General features: G+C 43.1%; 1 protein-coding gene across 1 annotated transcript in view; it reads right to left on the minus strand.

Annotated features, from left to right (window-relative positions):
- Positions 1-2,239: 2,239 nt before the first annotated feature.
- Positions 2,240-21,662, minus strand: part of LOC124032264 (RNA-binding motif, single-stranded-interacting protein 2-like) — a 34,695-nt gene continuing 15,272 nt past the window's right edge. The window contains exons 3-13 of the mRNA XM_046344527.1: positions 14,725-14,783; positions 14,136-14,227; positions 9,593-9,750; positions 9,139-9,218; positions 8,826-8,935; positions 7,360-7,406; positions 7,150-7,243; positions 5,337-5,390; positions 5,030-5,140; positions 4,774-4,854; positions 2,240-4,671 (exon numbers count right to left, since the gene is read on the minus strand). Of these exons, the coding sequence (XP_046200483.1) occupies positions 4,615-4,671; positions 4,774-4,854; positions 5,030-5,140; positions 5,337-5,390; positions 7,150-7,243; positions 7,360-7,406; positions 8,826-8,935; positions 9,139-9,218; positions 9,593-9,750; positions 14,136-14,227; positions 14,725-14,783 (943 nt within the window). The 3' untranslated portion in view covers positions 2,240-4,614. The remainder of the gene's footprint in view (positions 4,672-4,773; positions 4,855-5,029; positions 5,141-5,336; positions 5,391-7,149; positions 7,244-7,359; positions 7,407-8,825; positions 8,936-9,138; positions 9,219-9,592; positions 9,751-14,135; positions 14,228-14,724; positions 14,784-21,662) is intronic.

Raw genomic sequence — 21,662 nt, forward strand, 5'->3', positions numbered from 1 at the left:
ACTATTTTATTTTAAAAAACCACCAAGTTAAAAAACATCAAACCAAAAAAACCTCTTAAAGCTGTGTTTGTCTAGAACAGGACAATTAAGACCTGCTAGTGTGGCACATAAGTGAATAAAAGTACAATCACTAGAACCCACTTCTCTGCAAACCTTCAAATCCTAAATTGCAGCAAGATGTTTCAAGTGGAAGTGGGACTCTTCATGTAAATCACGTGTCACTCATTCCACGGAGGGCAGAGAATCTGCAGGTTTTTCGCTCTTCCAACTTGATTGAAGAATTAAGGTCACTGATTAGTAACTCCTCACCTGGTTGTCATTTGGAAAGTATTCAGACCACTACCCTTTTTTCCACATTTTATGTTTCAGCCTTATTCTGAAATTTGAAGATTTTTTCCTTGTTAATCTACACACAATAACCCATAATGACAGGTTTTTAGACATTTTTGAAAATGCTTTTACAAAAGTCTTCAGACCCTTTACTCAGTAGTTTGTTAAAGCACCTTTGGCAGCAATTACAGCCTCAAGTCTTCTTGGGTATGACGCTACAAGCTTGGCACACCTGTATTTGGTGAGTTTCTCCCATTCTTCTCTGCAGATCCTCTCAAGCTCTGTCAGGTTGGATGGGGAGCGTCGCAGCACAGCTATGTTCAGGTCTCCAGATGTTCAATCGTGTTCAAGTCCGGGCTCTGGCTGGGCCACTCGAGGACATTCAGAGACTTGTCCCAAAGTTCAGTTTGGCCAGGTTTCAAATTTCTTCCATTTTAAGAATGATAGAGGCCACTGTGTTCTTTGGGACCTTCAATGCTGCAGAAATGTTTTTGCAACCTTCCGGTTACTAGTCCAACGCTCTAACCACTAGGATGTACTTTGCTACGTTCATCTTTCCCTCGATCCTGACTAGTCTCCCAGTCCCTGCTGCTGAAAAACATCCCCAAAGCATGATGCTGCCACCACCATGCTTCACCGTAGGGATGGTGCCAGGGTTCCTCCAGATGTGAAGCTTGGAATTCAGGCCAAAGAGTTCAATCTTGGTTTCATCAGACCAGAGAATCTTGTTTCTCATGGTCAGAGTCCTTTAGGTGCCTTTTGGCAAACTCCAAGCGGGCTGTCGTGCCTTTTTAATGAGGAGTGGCTTCCGTCTGGCCATTCTACCATAAAGGCCTGATTGATGGAGTGCTGCAGACATGGTTGTCATTCTGGAAGGTTCTCTCATCTCCACAGAGGAACTCTGGAGCTCTGTCCGAGACACCATCGGGTTCTTGGTCACCTCCCTGAACAAGGCCCTTCTCCCTCAATTGTTCAGTTTGGCCAGGTTTCAAATTTCTTCCATTTTAAGAATGATAGAGGCCACTGTGTTCTTTGGGACCTTCAATGCTGCAGAAATGTTTTGGTACCCTTCCCCACGTCTGTGCCTCGACACAATCCTGTCTTGGAGCTCTACAGACAATTCCTTTGACGTCATGGCTTGGTTTTTGCTCTATCATGCACTGTCAACTGTGGGACCTGATATAGACAGGTGTGTGCCTTTCCAGATCATGTCTAATCAATTGAATTTACCACAGATGGACTCCAATCCGGTTGTAGAAACATAAAGGATAATCAATGGAAACAGGATGCACCTGAGCTCAATTTTTAGTCTCATAGCAAAGTGTCTGAATACTTATGTAAATACATTTTTCTTGTAAAAATCTTTATTCACTTTGTCATTATGGGGTATTGTGTGTAGATAAGGAAAACATGTTAATGAATCCATTTTAGAATAAGGCTATAACGTTGAAAAGTGAAGCGGTCTATATACTTTCCGAATGCACTGCAGGTCTTAATTGAAAGGAGAACCAGCAGACGCTACTAGGCCCTTAATGGAGTGACACTGACACTCCTGAATGAATATCTGAACTATGGAAAAGAGCGTTTTGACATTTCAAACTAAGGCTGAACATTTTGAGTTAAACAACAATCTGGAATGATGACGGCCTCAAAATAAATATGACGGATAGTTTATCAAACATTGAATTGTGGTTTCCTAAAACTGATACTAATCTAAGAAAAGTATTCCTGTTTATCAAACATTTGCAGACAATGGATGAATGTTTCCAGATAGTAATGTAGTGTGTAGCACTCTTTAAATCACCTCTTGATGAAATCTAAGGCATTTCTGTGATTCTTACTTCCTACCACAAATGAATGAATGATTCATAGAGATTATTACTAGTGTCAACAAATCAATGGAACGGAACAAGATAAAACAAATGACAGATTTATTCTACAGCATTGATCACTTAGAAGAAGTGTTCAAATACCTACCGGAAGTCGTCTTTGGTAACAAACAAAACAAATCTACCAATATTTGGTTAACCAACAACAATAAGGACCCTATCTGGCTGGACAAGGTAGTCTGTATCCCATTGTTAGATGGTGTGAGGCCTTTTGCAAGATAGCTGAGGGATTTGCTCCAATCTCATGAACCATTCCCTTTTATGCAGCCATCTCACTGTCATTAGATGAACAATGAGGCTGATAGTCGTACAACTAGAGGTTTTGGATTAAGTTCAAGTCAAATGAAAGCCACTGATAGCAGAATGATACATTTGTGTTTCAAAAGTCACTATTGACAAACAGTCCATTGTTGTCACCTGAAATAAGTATTGCATTATTGTAAACAATAAATTAATTGCATAGATCACTGGCCATTTTGAGAAATAAAAGTCGGATTAGAGGTTTGACTTTGGATGGTGGCCTAGTTTCTGAACATAGGACAGAAGAGTGAGGATATGGACACAGTACCTGCTGTGACTGCCGCCTTGAGAACCATGGAAGTTGTGACCTCATAAAACATCTCAGAACCTTGCACATTAACATTGTGCAAGGTTCTACATTGCTCTAGGAGGTAATATAACTTTTCAGACACTGCATTCCCTAACCACTGACTGAATGATTACAATTTGGGACACATTCGGAAATGATTTGTAAGAGGTATAACAGATAATTATCTTGGACTGATGAGCAGTAAGCACACCAGTGTGAAATTGCCAAAACCTGTTGACACAGATGGATTGGAAATCTCAAACATTTAAAGCCTTTTCCATGTGATTGAAAATAAAACCAGAGATGGATGAAAAACAAACACACAGTTCTCACTAGCAGGAGTACTGCTATGACTGGAAGTGCCTTCTTCCTATCAGGTTAGGATCATTATCGTGGCGGGTTAGGGGTTAGGAAAAGGGTTAGGGGTTAGGAAAAGGGTTAGGGGTTAGCTAAAATGTTCTAAGCTGCTAGGACAATTCCGGCCGTAGCTGTATTCCTTGTAGTCACAACCCAAAACACAAACGACAGTAATGGTAGACACTATTTCAAAAGAAAAAGACAACATATATGTTTTTTACTTGAATCTACTGTCCAAAGAAACAAGTACCTACTCAATGCACACTACCAAAAATAACATTGATCAATCTTAAAAGTACAAAAAAAACATTTTTTTTTTTTAAATCAAGAAAACTTTCTTTAAATAAACAAAATTTTCACTCATCAAAACAAACAAACAGAAACAGAGGAATCACCAGACCGAGAGAAAGCTGGAATCAAAAAGACACGGCAATGTATCTCAGTACTGGCCATACTTTTTGGATCTCTAATTTACTTCTTTAAACTACTAGCTCAACACTCAATGATATGAACTCCTAAGAACAATGTTGGGTCTGTTTAAACGGTAGCAGCTTAACCCACTAAAACCAAATTGAAAGACTTATGTTGTTGAGTAGCATTGGAGCAATACATTCACAAAATATAACCAACAACTAAATTACTCTGTCAAATTTTATTGTGCGTATATTTTTCATTTTCCCTGTATAATTTTATTATAATTAGCCAGAATCTGGAAATAATTATTTCAATATATTTGATTGTCTTAAGCGTTCTTTCTAAATATCTATTTAAATTGTGACAATTTTAACAAGGGACCCAAGTGCTAAAAACAGTAAGACCACTTTCAATAATGTTTCATTCTCCTGCAATACTTGTCCCTTTAGAGAGAAAACAGGTGATACCACCAGATGACACACATCTAAGTAACTTGAGCAGTTTGTTCAGCCTTCTCTCTTCAAACAATTAAAACAAGCAGCGTGAAGTGAACAAAAACAATGGTATTGTGAAATTAAGAAACAAATCATTGATCATTTACTTTTTGAATCTGTGCAACAAAAACAAACTGATGAAAAGCTTAAAAATAACATGACCAAAAAAAATCTGCATATAAAAAATGTCAAACTAAAGGACGACGACTAAAATGACACATGGTGGTGTAACTTATATTGCTGGTTTTCATTCTCCCCAGAATAGTGTGAGAGCTCATTTAATACGTGCACAGAAAATAATGTGTGGTGTGTTTTTCTCTTTCTTCGACAAAAGTCATGTTCTGTTATTAAAATAGATGTTCCACGTGTCCAACAGTTTACCATAACCTCTGATTTGAAAATATCCTTTTGTCTTTAGTGTGACAGTCTGGTCTGTATTCGTCTGTCTGGTGTGTACTGCCCAGAGCCACTATGAGCTGAGCTGTATGGGCGGCAGGTTGCCCAGGAGACAGACTCTAGTAAACCCACCAGTGTCTCCTCTTCACTTGCTGTGCTGGTAGGAGTAGTCTGGGTGTTCTGTGGGCGTCTCCAGGGCAACCTGTTGTAGGACGGCAAGTTCCTGTTAATATATTGAAGAGGTGAGGAGGATCAATCGATCATTGAACCGTCAGTGAAGTGACTGTAGGAGGGCGTTTCTTACCTCGACTGAAACGTTGCTTTGAGGCACTTGGGTGTACTGAGGGATGTAGGTCCCTTGCATTGATGTGTTTGCCGGCATATACTAAAATACAGAGGAGAAACATCTTAGAAAGTCATAATTTTAGAATCTATTCATGTGTCTGAATAAAACTGTCTTTATGGGGGGATGGAAATTGGCATTAGGAATTACACTGCGAACACAATGTCTTTGTCCAATGTATGCATCTGTGTCTATGGTTGTGTTCTGTGGGACTGACCGTGCCACTGCTGCCCATAGAGAGGTGGCTGAGCTGCTGTGTGGGAGGCCCCATCATAGAGGTGGGCTGGATGGACATGGTGTGGTCCATGCCCTGTGTCAGGAGTTGGCCCTAAAGACACACACAGAGTTGTCATACACACAGTCAAACAGAAATGCATGTATGCACAGGTGTCTCAGCTCAAACATCACAGAGAGCATTTGTTTATCCTTAACAGGTGTGTCTCTCTCAAACAGAGACGGATCACACTGATTCACTAATAGGCAGTAACAGACCCACAATAACAGTAGCGGTGGGTACAACTTACTGAGGTCTGCATGAGGTACGACTGATGATGCATCCAGGACTGTGGACTGTGGATCTGTAACAGAGTGAAGACACAACAGAAGATTGATTTTTGCAGATTTTCAAAATAAGAAATAGAACAGACTGTACTGATCAAGTAGTTATTTACAGGAGAAATACAACAGACTGTGTACTGACCAAGTAGGTATTTACAAGAGAAATACAACAGACCATGTACTGACCAGGTAGGTATTTACAGGAGAAATACAACAGACCATGTACTGACCAGGTAGGTATTTACAGGAGAAATACAACAGACCATGTACTGACCAGGTAGGTATTTACAGGAGAAATACAATAGACTGTGTCAGGGGCGTAGCCACACCCACCACTGGGGAGCCAGGGCCACCCAATCAGATTGAGCATTTTTTTAATGCTTTTTATTTGTCAGTGTTTTACCTAAACATGCAAACACCATCAGACAGATTCCTAGCAAGCAGGGCACTGGGTTGGTCAGATATATATTTAATCATAACAGAACAGTTGAACTGGAGTGACATTCACTTTCACAGTATTGGTTGCCAAAAAGAACTAACTGAAAGCCAAACCCATAATAGCCACTAATATGACCACACTGAGACATATGTCACTGTGCTTCTATTGCTATCTGCACCATGCCACTGCCTACTTCAGTTGTTCATTTAGCAAACAAGACCGTTCATGATCCAGTGCCTTTATCACAGTCAACACACCTATATTTAAGCTTTAATTAGCTTTACAAATGCTACATTTTCTCTCAGTCTTATGTACAAATGTGTAGAATAGCAGGAAATTAGGTTAAAACAACATTTTCTCTCTGCCTCATTGCAAAAAGTGTAGAATAGCATGAGATTTGCTATAAAACAGCACATTTTTCTCTTTGACCCAGACCCATGTAAAAATGTGTAAGATTACATGAAGTTAGCTGCTTCCCTCCCCCAAAACAGACAGTGTACAGAGCTTTTGTGTATTTATAGGGGAAATACATACACATTTTATTCATTTAGCAGACACTCTTGTCCAGAGCAACTTACAGTAGTGAGTCCATACTTCTTTGTACTGGTCCCCTGTGGGAATCAAACCCACAACCCTGGCATTGAAAGCACCATGCTCTACCAACTGAGACACATGGGACAACTGACAGTGTACTGACCTGGTAGATACAGTATTTTCAGGAGAGATACAACAGACTCCTGACCTGGTAGGTACAGTATTTACAGGAGAGATACAACAGACTGTCCTGACCTGGTAGGTACAGTATTTACAGGAGAGATACAACAGACTGTCCTGACCTGGTAGGTATTAACAGGAGAGATACAACAGACTGTCCTGACCTGGTAGGTATTAACAGGAGAGATACAACAGACTGTCCTGACCTGGTAGGTATTAACAGGAGAGATACAACAGACTGTCCTGACCTGGTAGGTATTAACAGGAGAGATACAACAGACTGTCCTGACCTGGTAGGTATTAACAGGAGAGATACAACAGACTGTCCTGACCTGGTAGGTATTAACAGGAGAGATACAACAGACTGTCCTGACCTGGTAGGTATTAACAGGAGAGATACAACAGACTGTCCTGACCTGGTAGGTATTAACAGGAGAGATACAACAGACTGTCCTGACCTGGTAGGTATTAACAGGAGAGATACAACAGACTGTCCTGACCTGGTAGGTATTAACAGGAGAGATACAACAGACTGTCCTGACCTGGTAGGTATTAACAGGAGAGATACAACAGACTGTCCTGACCTGGTAGGTATTAACAGGAGAGATACAACAGACTGTCCTGACCTGGTAGGTATTAACAGGAGAGTGCATGTAGGGGGGGAGGGAGGTCTGAGCGATCATTCTGTTAGGGGCCATACTGTAGGGAGCTGAGTAGAACCTGGAGACACACACAGACAGAGAGAAGAAACCCATCAGTATCCAACACATACTGCTTCCCCTGCAGTACATATGTCTAGGATTATCTCTGAGGTTTAGTGGAGTATCTGAACTCACCCATTCTGTAAGGCTGTGGTGGGGTCATAGGTCAGTGTCATTCCTCCCTGTGGTCAAACAGATACATGCAGTAAGCACACATACATTATTACATTATATATTTTCTTTTCTTTAACCTTTATTTAACTAGGCAAGTTCAGAACAAATTCTTAATTACGATGATGGCCTACCCAGGCCAAACCCTCCCCTAACCCGGACGACGATGGTCCAATTGTGTGCCACCCTATGGGATCAAATCAGGGTGACACCTCTAGCACTGCAATGCAGTGCCTTAGACTGCTGTGCCACTTGGGAGCCCCTGCATTTGACTGAGAAATACCTAACCAGATAGAAGTTGGAACAAGACAGACATTTTAGCTTTAACATTATTGTACTTGATAGAGTAGAAAATGACCTGAATAGCCTTGTTAAAATGACCTGAACAGCCTTGTTAAAATGACCTGAATAGCCTTGATAAAATGACCTGAATAGCCTTGTTAAAATGACCTGAATAGCCTTGTTAAAATGACCTGAATAGCCTTGATAAAATGACCTGAACAGCCTTGATAAAAATGACCTGAACAGTCTTGTTAAAATGACCTGAACAGCCTTGATAAAATGACCTGAACAGCCTTGATAAAAATGACCTGAACAGCCTTGATAAAAATGACCTGAACAGCCTTGATAAAAATGACCTGAACAGCCTTGTTAAAATGACCTGAACAGCCTTGATAAAATGACCTGAACAGCCTTGATAAAAATGACCTGAACAGCCTTGATAAAAATGACCTGAACAGCCTTGATAAAAATGACCTGAACAGCCTTGATAAAAATGACCTGAAGAGCCTTGATAAAAATGACCTGAACAGCCTTGATAAAATGACCTGAACAGCCTTGATAAAAATGACCTGAACAGCCTTGTTAAAATGACCTGAACAGCCTTGATAAAAATGACCTGAATAGCTTGATAAAATGAGAAGCTACGGGGACTATAGCAGACTGTTTACTGTCTCAATGAGAGGCTACGGGGACCATAGCAGACTGTTTACTGTCTCAATGAGAGGCTACGGGGACGATAGCAGTCTGTTTACTGTCTCAATGAGAGGCTACGGAGACCATAGCAGACTGTTTACTGTCTCAATGAGAGGCTACGGGGACCATAGCAGACTGTTTACTGTCTCATGAGAGGCTACGGGGACCATAGCAGACTGTTTACTGTCTCAATGAGAGGCTACGGGGACGATAGCAGGCTGTTTACTGTCTCAATGAGAGGCTACGGGGACCATAGCAGACTGTTTACTGTCTCAATGAGAGGCTACGGGGACCATAGCAGACTGTTTACTGTCTCAATGAGAGGCTACGGGGACGATAGCAGTCTGTTTACTGTCTCAATGAGAGGCTACGGAGACCATAGCAGTCTGTTTACTGTCTCAATGAGAGGCTACGGGGACCATAGCAGACTGTTTACTGTCTCAATGAGAACTCACCGTTTCTCCATCTCTTGTCCAGGGACGGCCATGCTGCAGGTACTTTCCCTGGCTCTGTCTCTTCTTCTGTCCTCCGTCTGCAAACTTACATAACAGGGGTTCCGAGGGCACTGTGGTGGGGAGGAGAGGAAGAGGGTTGAGTGACTGTGGAACTCTGAAGGGGCTATTCTGTGTGTATATTGTTTATTAAAATAGGACAGTGAATCCAGATACTGTGGAAGAGCCTTTCTGTTACTCCTGACCTGCTCCTTAGCTTCATACAGAAAGAAGTGTCTGATTAAAAATAACACCTGTTCAGACAGAGATGTCTCACCTGGAACTCCAGGTGGAGTCTTGATATATTTGCCGTTGAAATGTTGAATGATAGTCTCACATTTCTCTGTTGACTCCATCCTGAAAAGAAAGTGTGATTTTAAAGGATGATGTGATGTACTATCGCCAATGACCAGCAGAGGGTCCAGCAGATAGTTGAGTTCACCTGGCAAGCCAGCTATGCCTTAACCTGACGAAGCAGGCGTAAAGAAACATCTGAGCGAGGTCTACAGAAATCGGAAGCATTAGGTTCTCAGGCTCCGCCTCTTCCTCTATGCTTTTGCCCTAAACCGGGTGCTTCCGGTTTCAGTCGGTCCCGCTGAGGATGGCCACGCGTTGACAAGGCATATGAACCCATAACATTGCATTTGTCACTGTTTAAATATGGAGGTACGCATTACTCAGCACGAGAGAGTCTGTTTATGCTTCTCCTACATAGCTGTGAAATTGTTTACCTGGCAAAGCCCACTCCTCTGCTGGTGCCATTGGCGTCTCTGAGGATGCGTGTAGAGATGACCTGACTGAAGGGCTTCAGCATATTCTCCAGCTCCTGCTCATCCAAAGACACAGGCAGGTTGGAGATGTACAGGTTAGTGGGGTCCTGCTCCTGTTGCTGTGGGGAGAGGGAGAGAGAAAGGGAGGGGGGTACAGGGTTAAATCTGCTCATCCAAAGACACAGGCAGGTTGGAGATGTACAGGTTAGTGGGGTCCTGCTCCTGTTGCTGTGGGGAGAGGGAGAGAGAAAGGGAGGGGGGTACAGAGTTAAATCTGCTCGTCCATAGACACAGGCAGGTTGGAGATGTACAGGTTAGTGGGGTCCTGCTCCTGTTGCTGTGGGGAGAGGGAGAGAGAAAGGGAGGGGGGTACAGGGTTAAATCTGCTCGTCCATAGACACAGGCAGATTGGAGATGTACAGGTTAGTGGGGTCCTGCTCCTGTTGCTGTGGGGAGAGGGAGAGAGAAAGGGAGGGGGGTACAGGGTTAAATCTGCTCGTCCATAGACACAGGCAGGTTGGAGATGTACAGGTTAGTGGGGTCCTGTTGCTGTGGGGGGATGGAGAGAGAAAGGGAGGGGGGTACAGGGTTAAATCTGCTCGTCCATAGACACAGGCAGGTTCGAGATGTACAGGTTAGTGGGGTCCTGTTGCTGTGGGGGGATGGAGAGAGAAAGGGAGGGGGGTACAGGGTTAAATCTGCTCATCCATAGACATAGGCAGGTTGGAGATGTACGGGTTAATGCATAGGGTCTTGTTTTTGTTGCTGGATTACAGACAGAGAGATGAAAGAGAGTGAGAGGCCTTTAACGGCATACACACCTGAGGCAGGGCTAGGCTACAGCATTCAGTTGCCTTTCTATACTTGAGGAAATCCTACGTGGGTGATAAATGGGAGCTGAAGGAGGGAAACGGGAAGGTAGAGGTAAAAGAGGGGGATGAAGTGGAGATCTAGAGAAAGACAGTCTGGCTGGACTTCATCTGACCTCACTGAAGAGAGGGTTCTTTCTCTCTTACCTCTCTCTCTGCCTCTCTTCCTCTAACCACCTCTCACTCACTCACCTCACTCACTCCCTTCCTTCCTTTAACCCCTTCTCTTGCTCTGCCTCTAACCACCCCTCGGCCTCACTCCCTCTCTCTCTGCCCCCCTATCCCTATCCTCAACACGTTATTAGACAGCCAGTCACTGAGGAGAGAGAAAACAGGTCCATTGTGTTAGACTAGCTGTGTTAACAGGACAGAGGGTTCATGCATCTGTCAGGTAATATCATATCACAGTATAATTGCTATGCAATGGGCTCTGAGTCTCCACAGATATTCTCTACAATGATTGTGTGATCTTTGGACAGATATCTTCAGATTTGGACAGAGATCTACAGACTTTTGGAAATCATTCTGATTCATTTCTATGGCTCCACACACCATCCTATTCCCAATGGGGATCTGATCAGGGCATGACAAAATGTGTCAGTCACATGCATAATCCTGACCTTGAATTCATATGCTCTTCTGGCTTGCATATATCAGTAAAATTATGGTTACTGGCCCAACGCTCTTCAGCTATGACAAATGCCATCTGAAACTCAGAGTCAAGAAGTCCTCGGAAAAACTGAGTTTTTCTTGAAATACCTGAATTATGATTTTGATTAATTCAAGTGATTTCCACTTCTACTCCGTATGCTACCTGCCTGCCCAAACTACCTGAATTGGAATAACAGCAAAGTAAGATAGCCGTATGATATTGTATCTGAATCTCAACCATAACGGTTTTGCATATTCATTAGTGTGTCGATGTGAATAAAACACTATAAATGCATTTCAGATTAATCTACATCATGAATTATGTATAGTTTAATCACTGTGACCTGTATTGAAGGTGATTCCTCTCAACGACGAACACAGACAGGAACACACACACACAGCCCATGGGGAACACACACACACAGCCCATGAGGAACACACACACACACAGCCCATGAGGAACACACACACACACAGCCCATGAGGAACACACACAGCCCACGAGGAACACACACAGCCCACGAGGAACACACACACACAGCCCATGAGGAACACACACAGCCCACGAGGAACACACACACACAGCCCACGAGGAACACACACACACAGCCCACGAGGAACACAGCCCACGAGGAACACACACACACAGCCCACGAGGGACACACACAGCTAACGAGGGACACACACACAGCCCACGAGGGACACACACACACACAGCCCACGAGGAACACACACACACACACACACACACACACACACACACACACACACACACACACACACACACACACACACACACACACACACACACACACACAGCCCACAGGATCAGAACAAAGCAGAGGATAATTTCACCAGAAATGACTCACGAGGGCCTCCCCAGTGGCGCAGTGGTCTAAGGCACTGCATCGCAGTGATAGAGGCGTCACTACAGACCCAGGATTCGATCCCAGCCTGTGTCGCACCCGGCCATGATTGGGAGAACCATGAGGCGGCGCACATTTGGCCCAGCGTCGTCCGGGTTAGGGGAGGCTTTGGCCCAGCATCGTCCAGGTTAGGGGAGGCTTTGGCCCAGCATCGTCCAGGTTAGGGGAGGGTTTGGCCCAGCGTCGTCCGGGTTAGGGGAGGCTTTGGCCCAGCATCGTCCAGGTTAGGGGAGGCTTTGGCCCAGCATCGTCCAGGTTAGGGTAGGGTTTGGCCCAGCGTCGTCCGGGTTAGGGGAGGGTTTGCACGCTGACACGGTCGCCAGGTGTACGTTGTGTTTCCTCCAACAAATTGTTGCGGCTGGCTTCCGGGTTAAGTGAGTAGTGTGTCAAGCAGCAGGGCGGCTTGGCAGGGTCGTGTTCCAGAGGAAGCACGGCTCTCGACCTTCGCCTCTCTCAAGTCCATACGGGAGTTGCAGCGATGGGACAAGACTAACTACCAATTGGATACCACGTAATTGGTGAGAAAAAGGGGTAAAAAGTACAAATAAAAATGACTCAATAGGTTGTAAACCTCCCAATGAACAATGAGGTTGTAAACCTCCCAATGAACAATGAGGTTGTAAACCTCCCAATGAACAATGAGGTTGTAAACCTCCCAATGAACAATGAGGTTGTAAACCTCCCAATGAACAATGAGGTTGTAAACCTCCCAATGAACAATGAGGTTGTAAACCTCCCAATGAACAATGAGGTTGTAAACCTCCCAATGTACAATGAGGTTGTAAACCTCCCAATGAACAATGAGGTTGGAAACCTCCCAATGAACAATGAGGTTGGAAACCTCCCAATGAACAATGATGTTGGAAACCTCCCAATGAACAATGAGGTTGTAAACCTCCCAATGAACAATGAGGTTGTAAACCTCCCAATGAACAATGAGGTTGTAAACCTCCTAATGAACAATGAGGTTGTAAACCTCCTAATGAACAATGAGGTTGTAAACCTCCTAATGAACAATGAGGTTGTAAACTTCCTAATGAACAATGAGGTTGTAAACCTCCTAATGAACAATGAGGTTGTAAACCTCCTAATGAACAATGAGGTTGTAAACCTCCTAATGAACAATGAGGTTGTAAACCTCCTAATGAACAATGAGGTTGTAAACCTCCTAATGAACAATGAGGTTGTAAACCTCCTAATGAACAATGAGGTTGTAAACCTCCTAATGAACAATGAGGTTGTAAACCTCCTAATGAACAATGAGGTTGTAAACCTCCTAATGAACAATGAGGTTGTAAACCTCCTAATGAACAATGAGGTTGTAAACCTCCTAATGAACAATGAGGTTGTAAACCTCCTAATGAACAATGAGGTTGTAAACCTCCTAATGAATGCCAGGCAAACATACTGAAATAATACATGTGATTTATTCGGTATGCGAGAACTATGGTTGCAAAATAGGAATGCCGGAACAAAGAGAACATCCGGTATCCGCAAATCAAGATTTCTGGAAAATCAGTGAATGTATTGAAGTTCCCGCAATTTTGCAACGCTAGTGAGAACCCTTTTGTGAATGTCAGTGATCCAGCCCAAGCTTCTCTGTGGGGTTTGGCGTGTGACGGTGATGGTGATGGTTGGAACAGTATGTGTGTGGTTTTAAAGTGTGTGTTTGGTGTGTGTGGTTGATGATGTGGCACTGAGGCGGAGGTTGGAGCTGTGTGTGAGAGTTTATGGTTGCCAAATGTGTGGTTTGAGATTGTGCCGAGGGGCTGGCCGGTGGGCCGAGGCTCATGGGCTGGGCCCTGGTGACTGGGCTGGGAAGGCTGGGGGAGAAAGCTGCTCAGACAGTGACGCAGCCTCCTGCCTCACCACCAAGGAGAACAGGCTAGCCCTTTGTACAGGGTGCTGAGGAAGCAGTAGCTGCCTGCCTGGGACACACTACCCAAGCACCTCTCTAAGAGACACACCACTCGGTGCACACACACATACATACATACAAAAGTCCTCACACACACACTCATAGGCAGGAGACGAGTTAGGGAGGAGGAGACGTCCTACCTTAGCCATCTGAGCCTGGACTCCACCAGCCTTCAGTGCTGTCACTGCTTTCTGTGCCGCTGACGGACTGTCAAAGTCTACAAAGCCATAGCCTGCAGACAAAGACAGACATACTTTGATTTGTGACACTGAGAAATACACAATGTGGCAACAGTCTAGGGGCAGGAGTTTTGTGAAAACTTCAGGCACTGATTAGACTGTAGCTAGTGCCCAGAGTTGTTCCTGGACAGGTGAAGGGTCACGATAATGAAAATCTCCTGGCCCTTTAAAGTACTATCTTATCTTATGCCTGAAATCAACTTCTGGAAGCACTACTGTGATGTACCAGGTAAATGTACAGTACGCTTTGAATGGAGGGCAAACAGCAGGCAGGTTTGGGATCATGTTGAAGAACAGAAAAACTCTACCGTGGTCAGATGTGGAGTTATGTAACCAATGCTCCCGCTGTCCAAAGTGGTGTTCTGGTTACATCATGACACACATGCTGAGAATAAACAGACAGGTGCCCTCTGGGACGTTGGAGCTTTGTGTGCCATACAGCGACATGTAGGTGCAGTGTGGGTGTTTGTCACAAAACACCTCTCCTCACCTTTGCATGTGTTAGTGGTCTTGTCCAGGATGGCTTTTGTGGACACAATTTTCCCATACCTGTAAAACACAACGGTGGATGGATGGTCAGGGTTTCTAGGGACCAAACAAGGCTTCTACTCTACAGACCATTTTTTTCATTACTATCATCATATCATGTTAGCAACGTTGACAGGATTGAAGTATTATACTGGCTTTGGGTTGTAATCTAGTTCGAAGTCATTACGGTATGTGAATTGAACAAATCGATCTGTGGAGATAAATGTTTTGAGAGGTGGAATGTGGTAGAGAGTAGAACCAGGGGACTAATTATCTTAAGGAATCCCACATTCTACTGGAATGCGGTTTTAACCAATCAGCATTCAGGATTAGACCCACCCGTTGTATAAAATCCAACATCACTCCATCAATGTCTATGAGGTGCATCATAAACCTGTCATGTCAAGATGGAGAACACAGTGAATTGGAGTATTGTTGTGCTAAAAATGAACAGACATGCAGTCCTGTGATTCAGACAGAATCACAGGACTGCATGTCCTGAATGGAAATTGTAGATGAGCAATGACACACTGTTTAGTTGTGAATATAAATAAACTCATACGATTTCCCTCTGTTGCTGAGCAACCAGACTTTGCTGTATAACTAACTCATCTTACTCATTGCAATTCCATGGTAATGGAAGTACGCTGCCACTCAGATTTTTCACATTAAAAAGTATACCAAACAAAAAACATTGATTTCAAAGTTGAACAAACTATAGAACTCTATGCACAAAGACTACTTTTAACAAGAATCCACAGACATGTTTACTTAACCATCTACATTTCAGGAGGAACATATAGGGTCTGTACATTGCTGTCTAGTAACGTTGCAGACCTACAGTAGCTATACAGAGGAACATAGGCTATATAGCTATTGCTGTCTAGTAATGAATAGACCTAGCTTGTAAAAAATGCATGATTGATCATTAGTTTGTTGTAGTTGGAATGCTGTCTAGTAACTCTTGGTACTGTAGACCTAGCTATACCATCTCCCCTGTTTCTGAGCCAACACTGCAGCAGGGTGCCATCAGCTCCCTGCATCTCTCTAGACATGTGCATGTTCTCCTTGCCTTGCCTTGGCTTGGCTGTGCTGTTCTGGTACATGGTATCTCTCCTTGCCTTGGCTGTGCTGTTACCTGGTATCTCTCTCCTTGCCTTGGCTGTGCTATTCTGGTACCTCTCTCCTTGCCTTGGCTGTGTTGTTATGTGCTGTAGAAGCAACCCTGGCTGGCTGAGATCCACAACCACACTCTCTCTGGGCAACACAACAGCCAGAACAGAGCCTCGTCTCTGGGTCCTACTGCCCCTCTATCTACCTAGCATAGCTGTCCGAGTGCCACTGAAGGGTATAGCAACACATTAACTAAAGGAGTAAGGGCTACCCTTGCTCGCTCTCAGCACCGATTTTACTACAGTAAATGAACATCATACCTGTTAAGGAGACAGGTTTTTTGAAAATCCATATAGCTGATGATGTTATTGTAGGATTGATATAGTGAATCTATGAAGAATAGAACCAGTGGTAGTAGTGTGATAGTCCCTGGGAGCATTTGAGAGAGTGTGATAACCCAGGTGTTGATATACTTGTGAAACAAACCTCTCATTGTCTCTCAACGTGCACTGTGCTAACAGAGCCAGACAGAACAGGAAGTAGAGCCCCCCTTGTCTTTTTATGTAGACTTTTCTCCAACTGTATATATATATATATACAGACATATATTTTAAATATGTTACTAAAATATCCTATTCTGTATATACTACAATGGTGGTTTGATTGAATCAACCCTGTGTCTACAATTCCAAACAACTCTAGAGAATTGGCTAAAGAACATTCTCCAACATACTGTATTGTGTTTTATAGCACATTTGACCTCCAATGTAACATGACTATTTGACATGACATTTCCTGATCTACGCAGGATGCCATCAGTAACATTATTCTTTGGCATAACATATCCATTATGTTCTAGTGACATGAACAATACGTTCATTAGTTCTTTATGGATAAACATACCTTTTTTAATTGCAGCCCCTGTTCATGCAGGGAGCCTTTTGCCTCTTGGTAGTCTGTCATTGTAAATAAGAATTGGTTTGTAATTTACTTCAATTAAGAACATTTAAAAAACAATTGATAGTATTGCTCTGTGTGCACATGAAAAAAAGCTGCATGGGGGCAAGTTAAAGGCTGGTCATGGCTCACATCAATGCCAATACCCCAGAAACCCTAGACCCACTCCAATTTGCATACCGCACCAACAGATCCACAGATGATGCAATCTCTATTGCACTCTACACTACCCTTTCCCACCTGGACAAAAGGAACACCTATGTGTGTCACGTCCTGACCATAGAGAGCACTTGTTTCTCTATGGTGTAGTAGGTCAGGGCGTGACTAGGGGTATTCTAGTTTATACTATTTCTATGTTGTGTTCTAGTTTATATTTTCTATGTTGGTGTTTTGTATGATTCCCAATTAGAGACAGCTGGTAATTGTTGTGTCTAATTGGGGATCCTATGTAAGTAGCTATTTTTCCCACCTGTGTTTGTGGGATATTATTTTCGTTTGTGCATCACGTAGTCACGTTCCGTTGTTTGTTTATTCGATTTATTGTTTTGGCTTATGTTTCACTTTGGAATGAATATGTGGAACTCAATCTCCGCTGCGCCTTGGTCCCGTTCTTACGACAACCGTGACAATGTGAGACTCCTGTTCCTGTTTATAAGCTAGGACAGAGTACAGTGTGAGCAGAGTACAGTGTCCAGCGCCAATGGTCAGCTGGAGCCAGGCCAGAGCCAGTCAGCCACCAAAAGAAGCGCTCTGCAGGAGGCAGAACCCCCAGAGCTGGGTTCAAACAGTATTTTAAATATTTTTTCTGTGCTTAATTAGGCTGGCCTGGTGTAATGGAACCAATGGAAGTCTCATAAGTGCACATCTGGCACAGAATTGGTATGTGCAATCACGCATTCAAATTATTTGGATGAAAACAAATACTGTTTGAACCCAGCTGGGAGTTCTGCCCTAGCCCCCGCAGAGCGCTTCTTTTGGTGGCTGACTGGCTCTGGCCTGGCTCCAGCTGACCATGGGCGCTGTGCTACACTGGACACTGTACTCTGCTCTCTCACACATGGCTGAGTCTCCTGCCCCTCCAACCTCCCTCTCTCCACATTATATAGCTAGGGAGTCAGACCTCCCAGCTGAATGCAATAGTAGACAGACAGACATCTCTCCATTGCGCAAGTAAGGATTACCCCATCAGAGCTCAGAGCGCTTTACCTCGCATGGAGAAACTGGAAAGTTAGTGAGTTATGTCAGCTACACATTGGGGGAGAGGGCTGTGCTTTCTCCTGATAAGCTGTGAGCCCTGTTTCCTGTGGTTTTCACTTCATCATTCATTTCATGACTTTTATTCAGGGTCTTCCCTGTATCACCAAGCTCTCTATGTTAACATATATACAGTAGACATTACTGCTCTCTATATTAACATATATACAGTAGACATTACTGCTCTCTATAAAAATATATACAGTAGACCTTACTGCTCTCTATATTAACATATATACAGTAGACCTTACGGCTCTCTATATTAACATATATACAGTAGACATTACTGCTCTCTATATTAACATATATACAGTAGACATTACTGCTCTCTATAAAAATATATACAGTAGACCTTACTGCTCTCTATATTAACATATACACAGTAGACCTTACTGGTCTCTATATTAACATATATACAGTAGACCTTACGGCTCTCTATATTAACATATATACAGTAGACCTTACTGGTCTCTATATTAACATATATACAGTAGACCTTACTGGTCTCTATATTAACATATATACAGTAGACCTTACTGCTCTCTATATTAACATATATACAGTAGACCTTACTGCTCTCTATATTAATATACACTGCTCAAAAAAATAAAGGGAAAACTTAAACAACACAATGTAACTCCAAGTCAATCACACTTCTGCGAAATCAAACTGTCCACTTAGGAAGCAACACTGATTGACAAATTTCACATGCTGTTGTGCAAATGGAATAGACAACGGGTGGAAATTATAGACAATTAGCAAGACACCCCCTAATAAAGGAGTGGTTCTGCAGGTGTTGACCACAGACCACTTCTCAGTTCCTATGCTTCCTGGCTGATGTTTTGGTCACTTTTGAATGCTGACGGTGCTTTCACTCTAGTGGTAGCATGAGACGGAGTCTACAACCCACACAAGTGGCTCAGGTAGTGCAGCTCATCCAGGATGGACCATCAATGCGAGCTGTGGCAAGAAGGTTTGCTGTGTCTGTCAGCGTAGTGTCTAGAGCATGGAGGCGCTACCAGGAGACAGGCCAGTACATCAGGAGACGTGGAGGAGGCCGTAGGAGGGCAACAACCCAGCAGCAGGAGCACTGCCAGAGCCCTGGAAAATGACCTCCAGCAGGCCACAAATGTGCATGTGTCTGCTCAAACGGTCAGAAACAGATTGATGCTATGGACTGGCCTGCCCGTTCCCCAGACCTGAATCCAATTGAGCACATCTGGCACATCATGTCTCGCTCCCATCCACCAACGCCACGTTGCAACACAGACTGTCCAGGAGTTGGCGGATGCTTTAGTCCAGGTCTGGGAGGAGATCCCTCAGGAGACCATCCGCCACCTCATCAGGAGCATGCCCAGGCATTGTAGGGAGGTCATACAGGCACGTGGAGGCCACACACACTACTGAGCCTCATTTTGACTTGTTTTAAGGACATTACATCAAAGTTGGATCAGCCTGTAGTGTGGTTTTCCACTTTAATTTTGAGTGTGACTCCAAATCCATACCTCCATGGGTTGATAAATTTGATTTCCATTGATAATTTTTGTGTGATTTTGTTGTCAGCACATTCAACTATGTAAATAAAAAAGTATTTAATAAGAATATTTCATTCATTCAGTTCTAGGATGTGTTATTTTAGTGTTCCCTTTATTCTTTTGAGCAGTGTTTATACAGTAGACCTTACTGCTCTCTATAGTAACATACAGTACCAGTCAAAAGTTTTACCAACTCATTCAAGGGTTGTTCTTTATTTTTACTATTTTCTACATTGTAGAATAATAGTGAAGAAATCAAAACTATGAAATAACACATATGGGATCATATACTAACCAAAAAGGTGTTAAACAAATCAAAATATATTTGTTATTTGACATTCTTCAAATAGCCACCATTTGCCTTGATGACAGCTGTGCACACTCTTGGTATTCTCTCAACCAGCTTCATGAGGTAGTCACCTGAAATACATTTCAATTAACAGGTGAGCCTTGTTATAGGTTAATTTGTGGAATTTATTTCCTTCTGAATGCAATTGAGTCAATCAGTTGTGTCGTGACAAGGTAGAGGTGGTATACAGAAGATAGCCCTATTTGGTAAAAGACCAAGTCCATATTATGGCAAGAACAACTCAAATAAGCAAAGAGAAACAACAGTCCATCATTACTTTAAGACATGAAGGTCAGTCAATATTATTTGACCAAGAAGGAGAGTGATGGAGTGCTGCATCAGATGACCTGGCCTCCACAATCACCCGACCTCAACCCAATTGAGATGGTTTGGGATGAGTTGGACAGCAGAGTGAACGAAAAGCAACCAACAAGTGCTCATCATATGTGGGAACTCCTTCAAGACTGTTGGAAAAGCATTTCAGGTTAACTTGTTTGAGAGAATGCCAAGAGTGTTCAAAACTGTAATCAAGGCAAAAGGTGGTTACTTTGAAGAATCTCAAATATAAAATATATTTAGATTTGTTGAACACTTTTTTGGTTACTGCATGATTCCATATTTGTTATTTCATCGTTTTTATGTATTGACTATTATTCTACAATGTTACTATAGATTTTCCTCCACTGGAACTATGAAAAACAGCCCCAGACCATTATTCCTCCTCCACCAAACTTTACACTTTGGCACTATGCATTTGGGCAGTTAGCGTTCTCCTGGTATCCACCAAACCCATATTTGTCCGTCGGACTGCCTGATGAAGTGTGATTCATCATTCCAGATGGTCCAATGGCGGCGAGCTTTACACGACTCCAGTCGACGCTTGGCATTGCATAGTGATCTCAGGCTTGTGTGTGGCTGCTCAGCCATGGAAATTAAAGGTCAGTGAGAGCCAGAAATCTTGCTTTTTTGTAGGTGACCAAATACTTATTTTCCACCATAATTTGAAAATAAATTCCTTAAAAATCCTACAATGTGATTTTCTGGATTTTTTTTCTCCCTCATTTTGTCTGTCATAGTTGAAGTGTACCTATGATGAAAATTACAGGCCTCTCTCATATTTTGTAAATGGGAGAACTTGCACAATTGGTGGCTGACTAAATACTTTTTTGCCCCACTGCATAGTAGACTTTGCTTATCAACATGCATTCCTGTTTTATTGCCTTTTTTAAACATAGCATATTTTCATCTCAGTAATGGTACACAAAACTGTATACTTTTTAAAGCTCTCCCCTACTCAAAAACAAATTTCATGCAGTGATTTGATCTACTCTGTAAAAACCACAGTAGAAACCTAACTACCCAACCATAGCTCCCTATATTCCTCTGTCTGATTATCCCGCCCTCTCTTCCTCCACCCCCACCTCCCTCTCTCTCTCTCTCTCCCCCCCCCTCCCTCTTCATGCCATTGGTCTTGTTTGTCTTTCCTTTTCCCCTGGGCTCGGGGTTTCCTGTAGGGTTGGGCAGCTTCATGTGAGCCATATCTTCCAGACAGCTGTAAAATAGCAGGCCTCACTCCCTTTCCTTCTCTCCTGCCCCAACTCTCTCTCTGAATTATTCCCTCCCTCTCTCTACTTCCCAACCTTTATTGCTCTCTCTCTCGCTCTCTCCCCACCCTTTCTTGTTCTCCTTCAT

Source organism: Oncorhynchus gorbuscha, linkage group LG03 (assembly GCF_021184085.1).
Source record: "Oncorhynchus gorbuscha isolate QuinsamMale2020 ecotype Even-year linkage group LG03, OgorEven_v1.0, whole genome shotgun sequence".
NCBI lineage: Eukaryota > Metazoa > Chordata > Actinopteri > Salmoniformes > Salmonidae > Oncorhynchus > Oncorhynchus gorbuscha.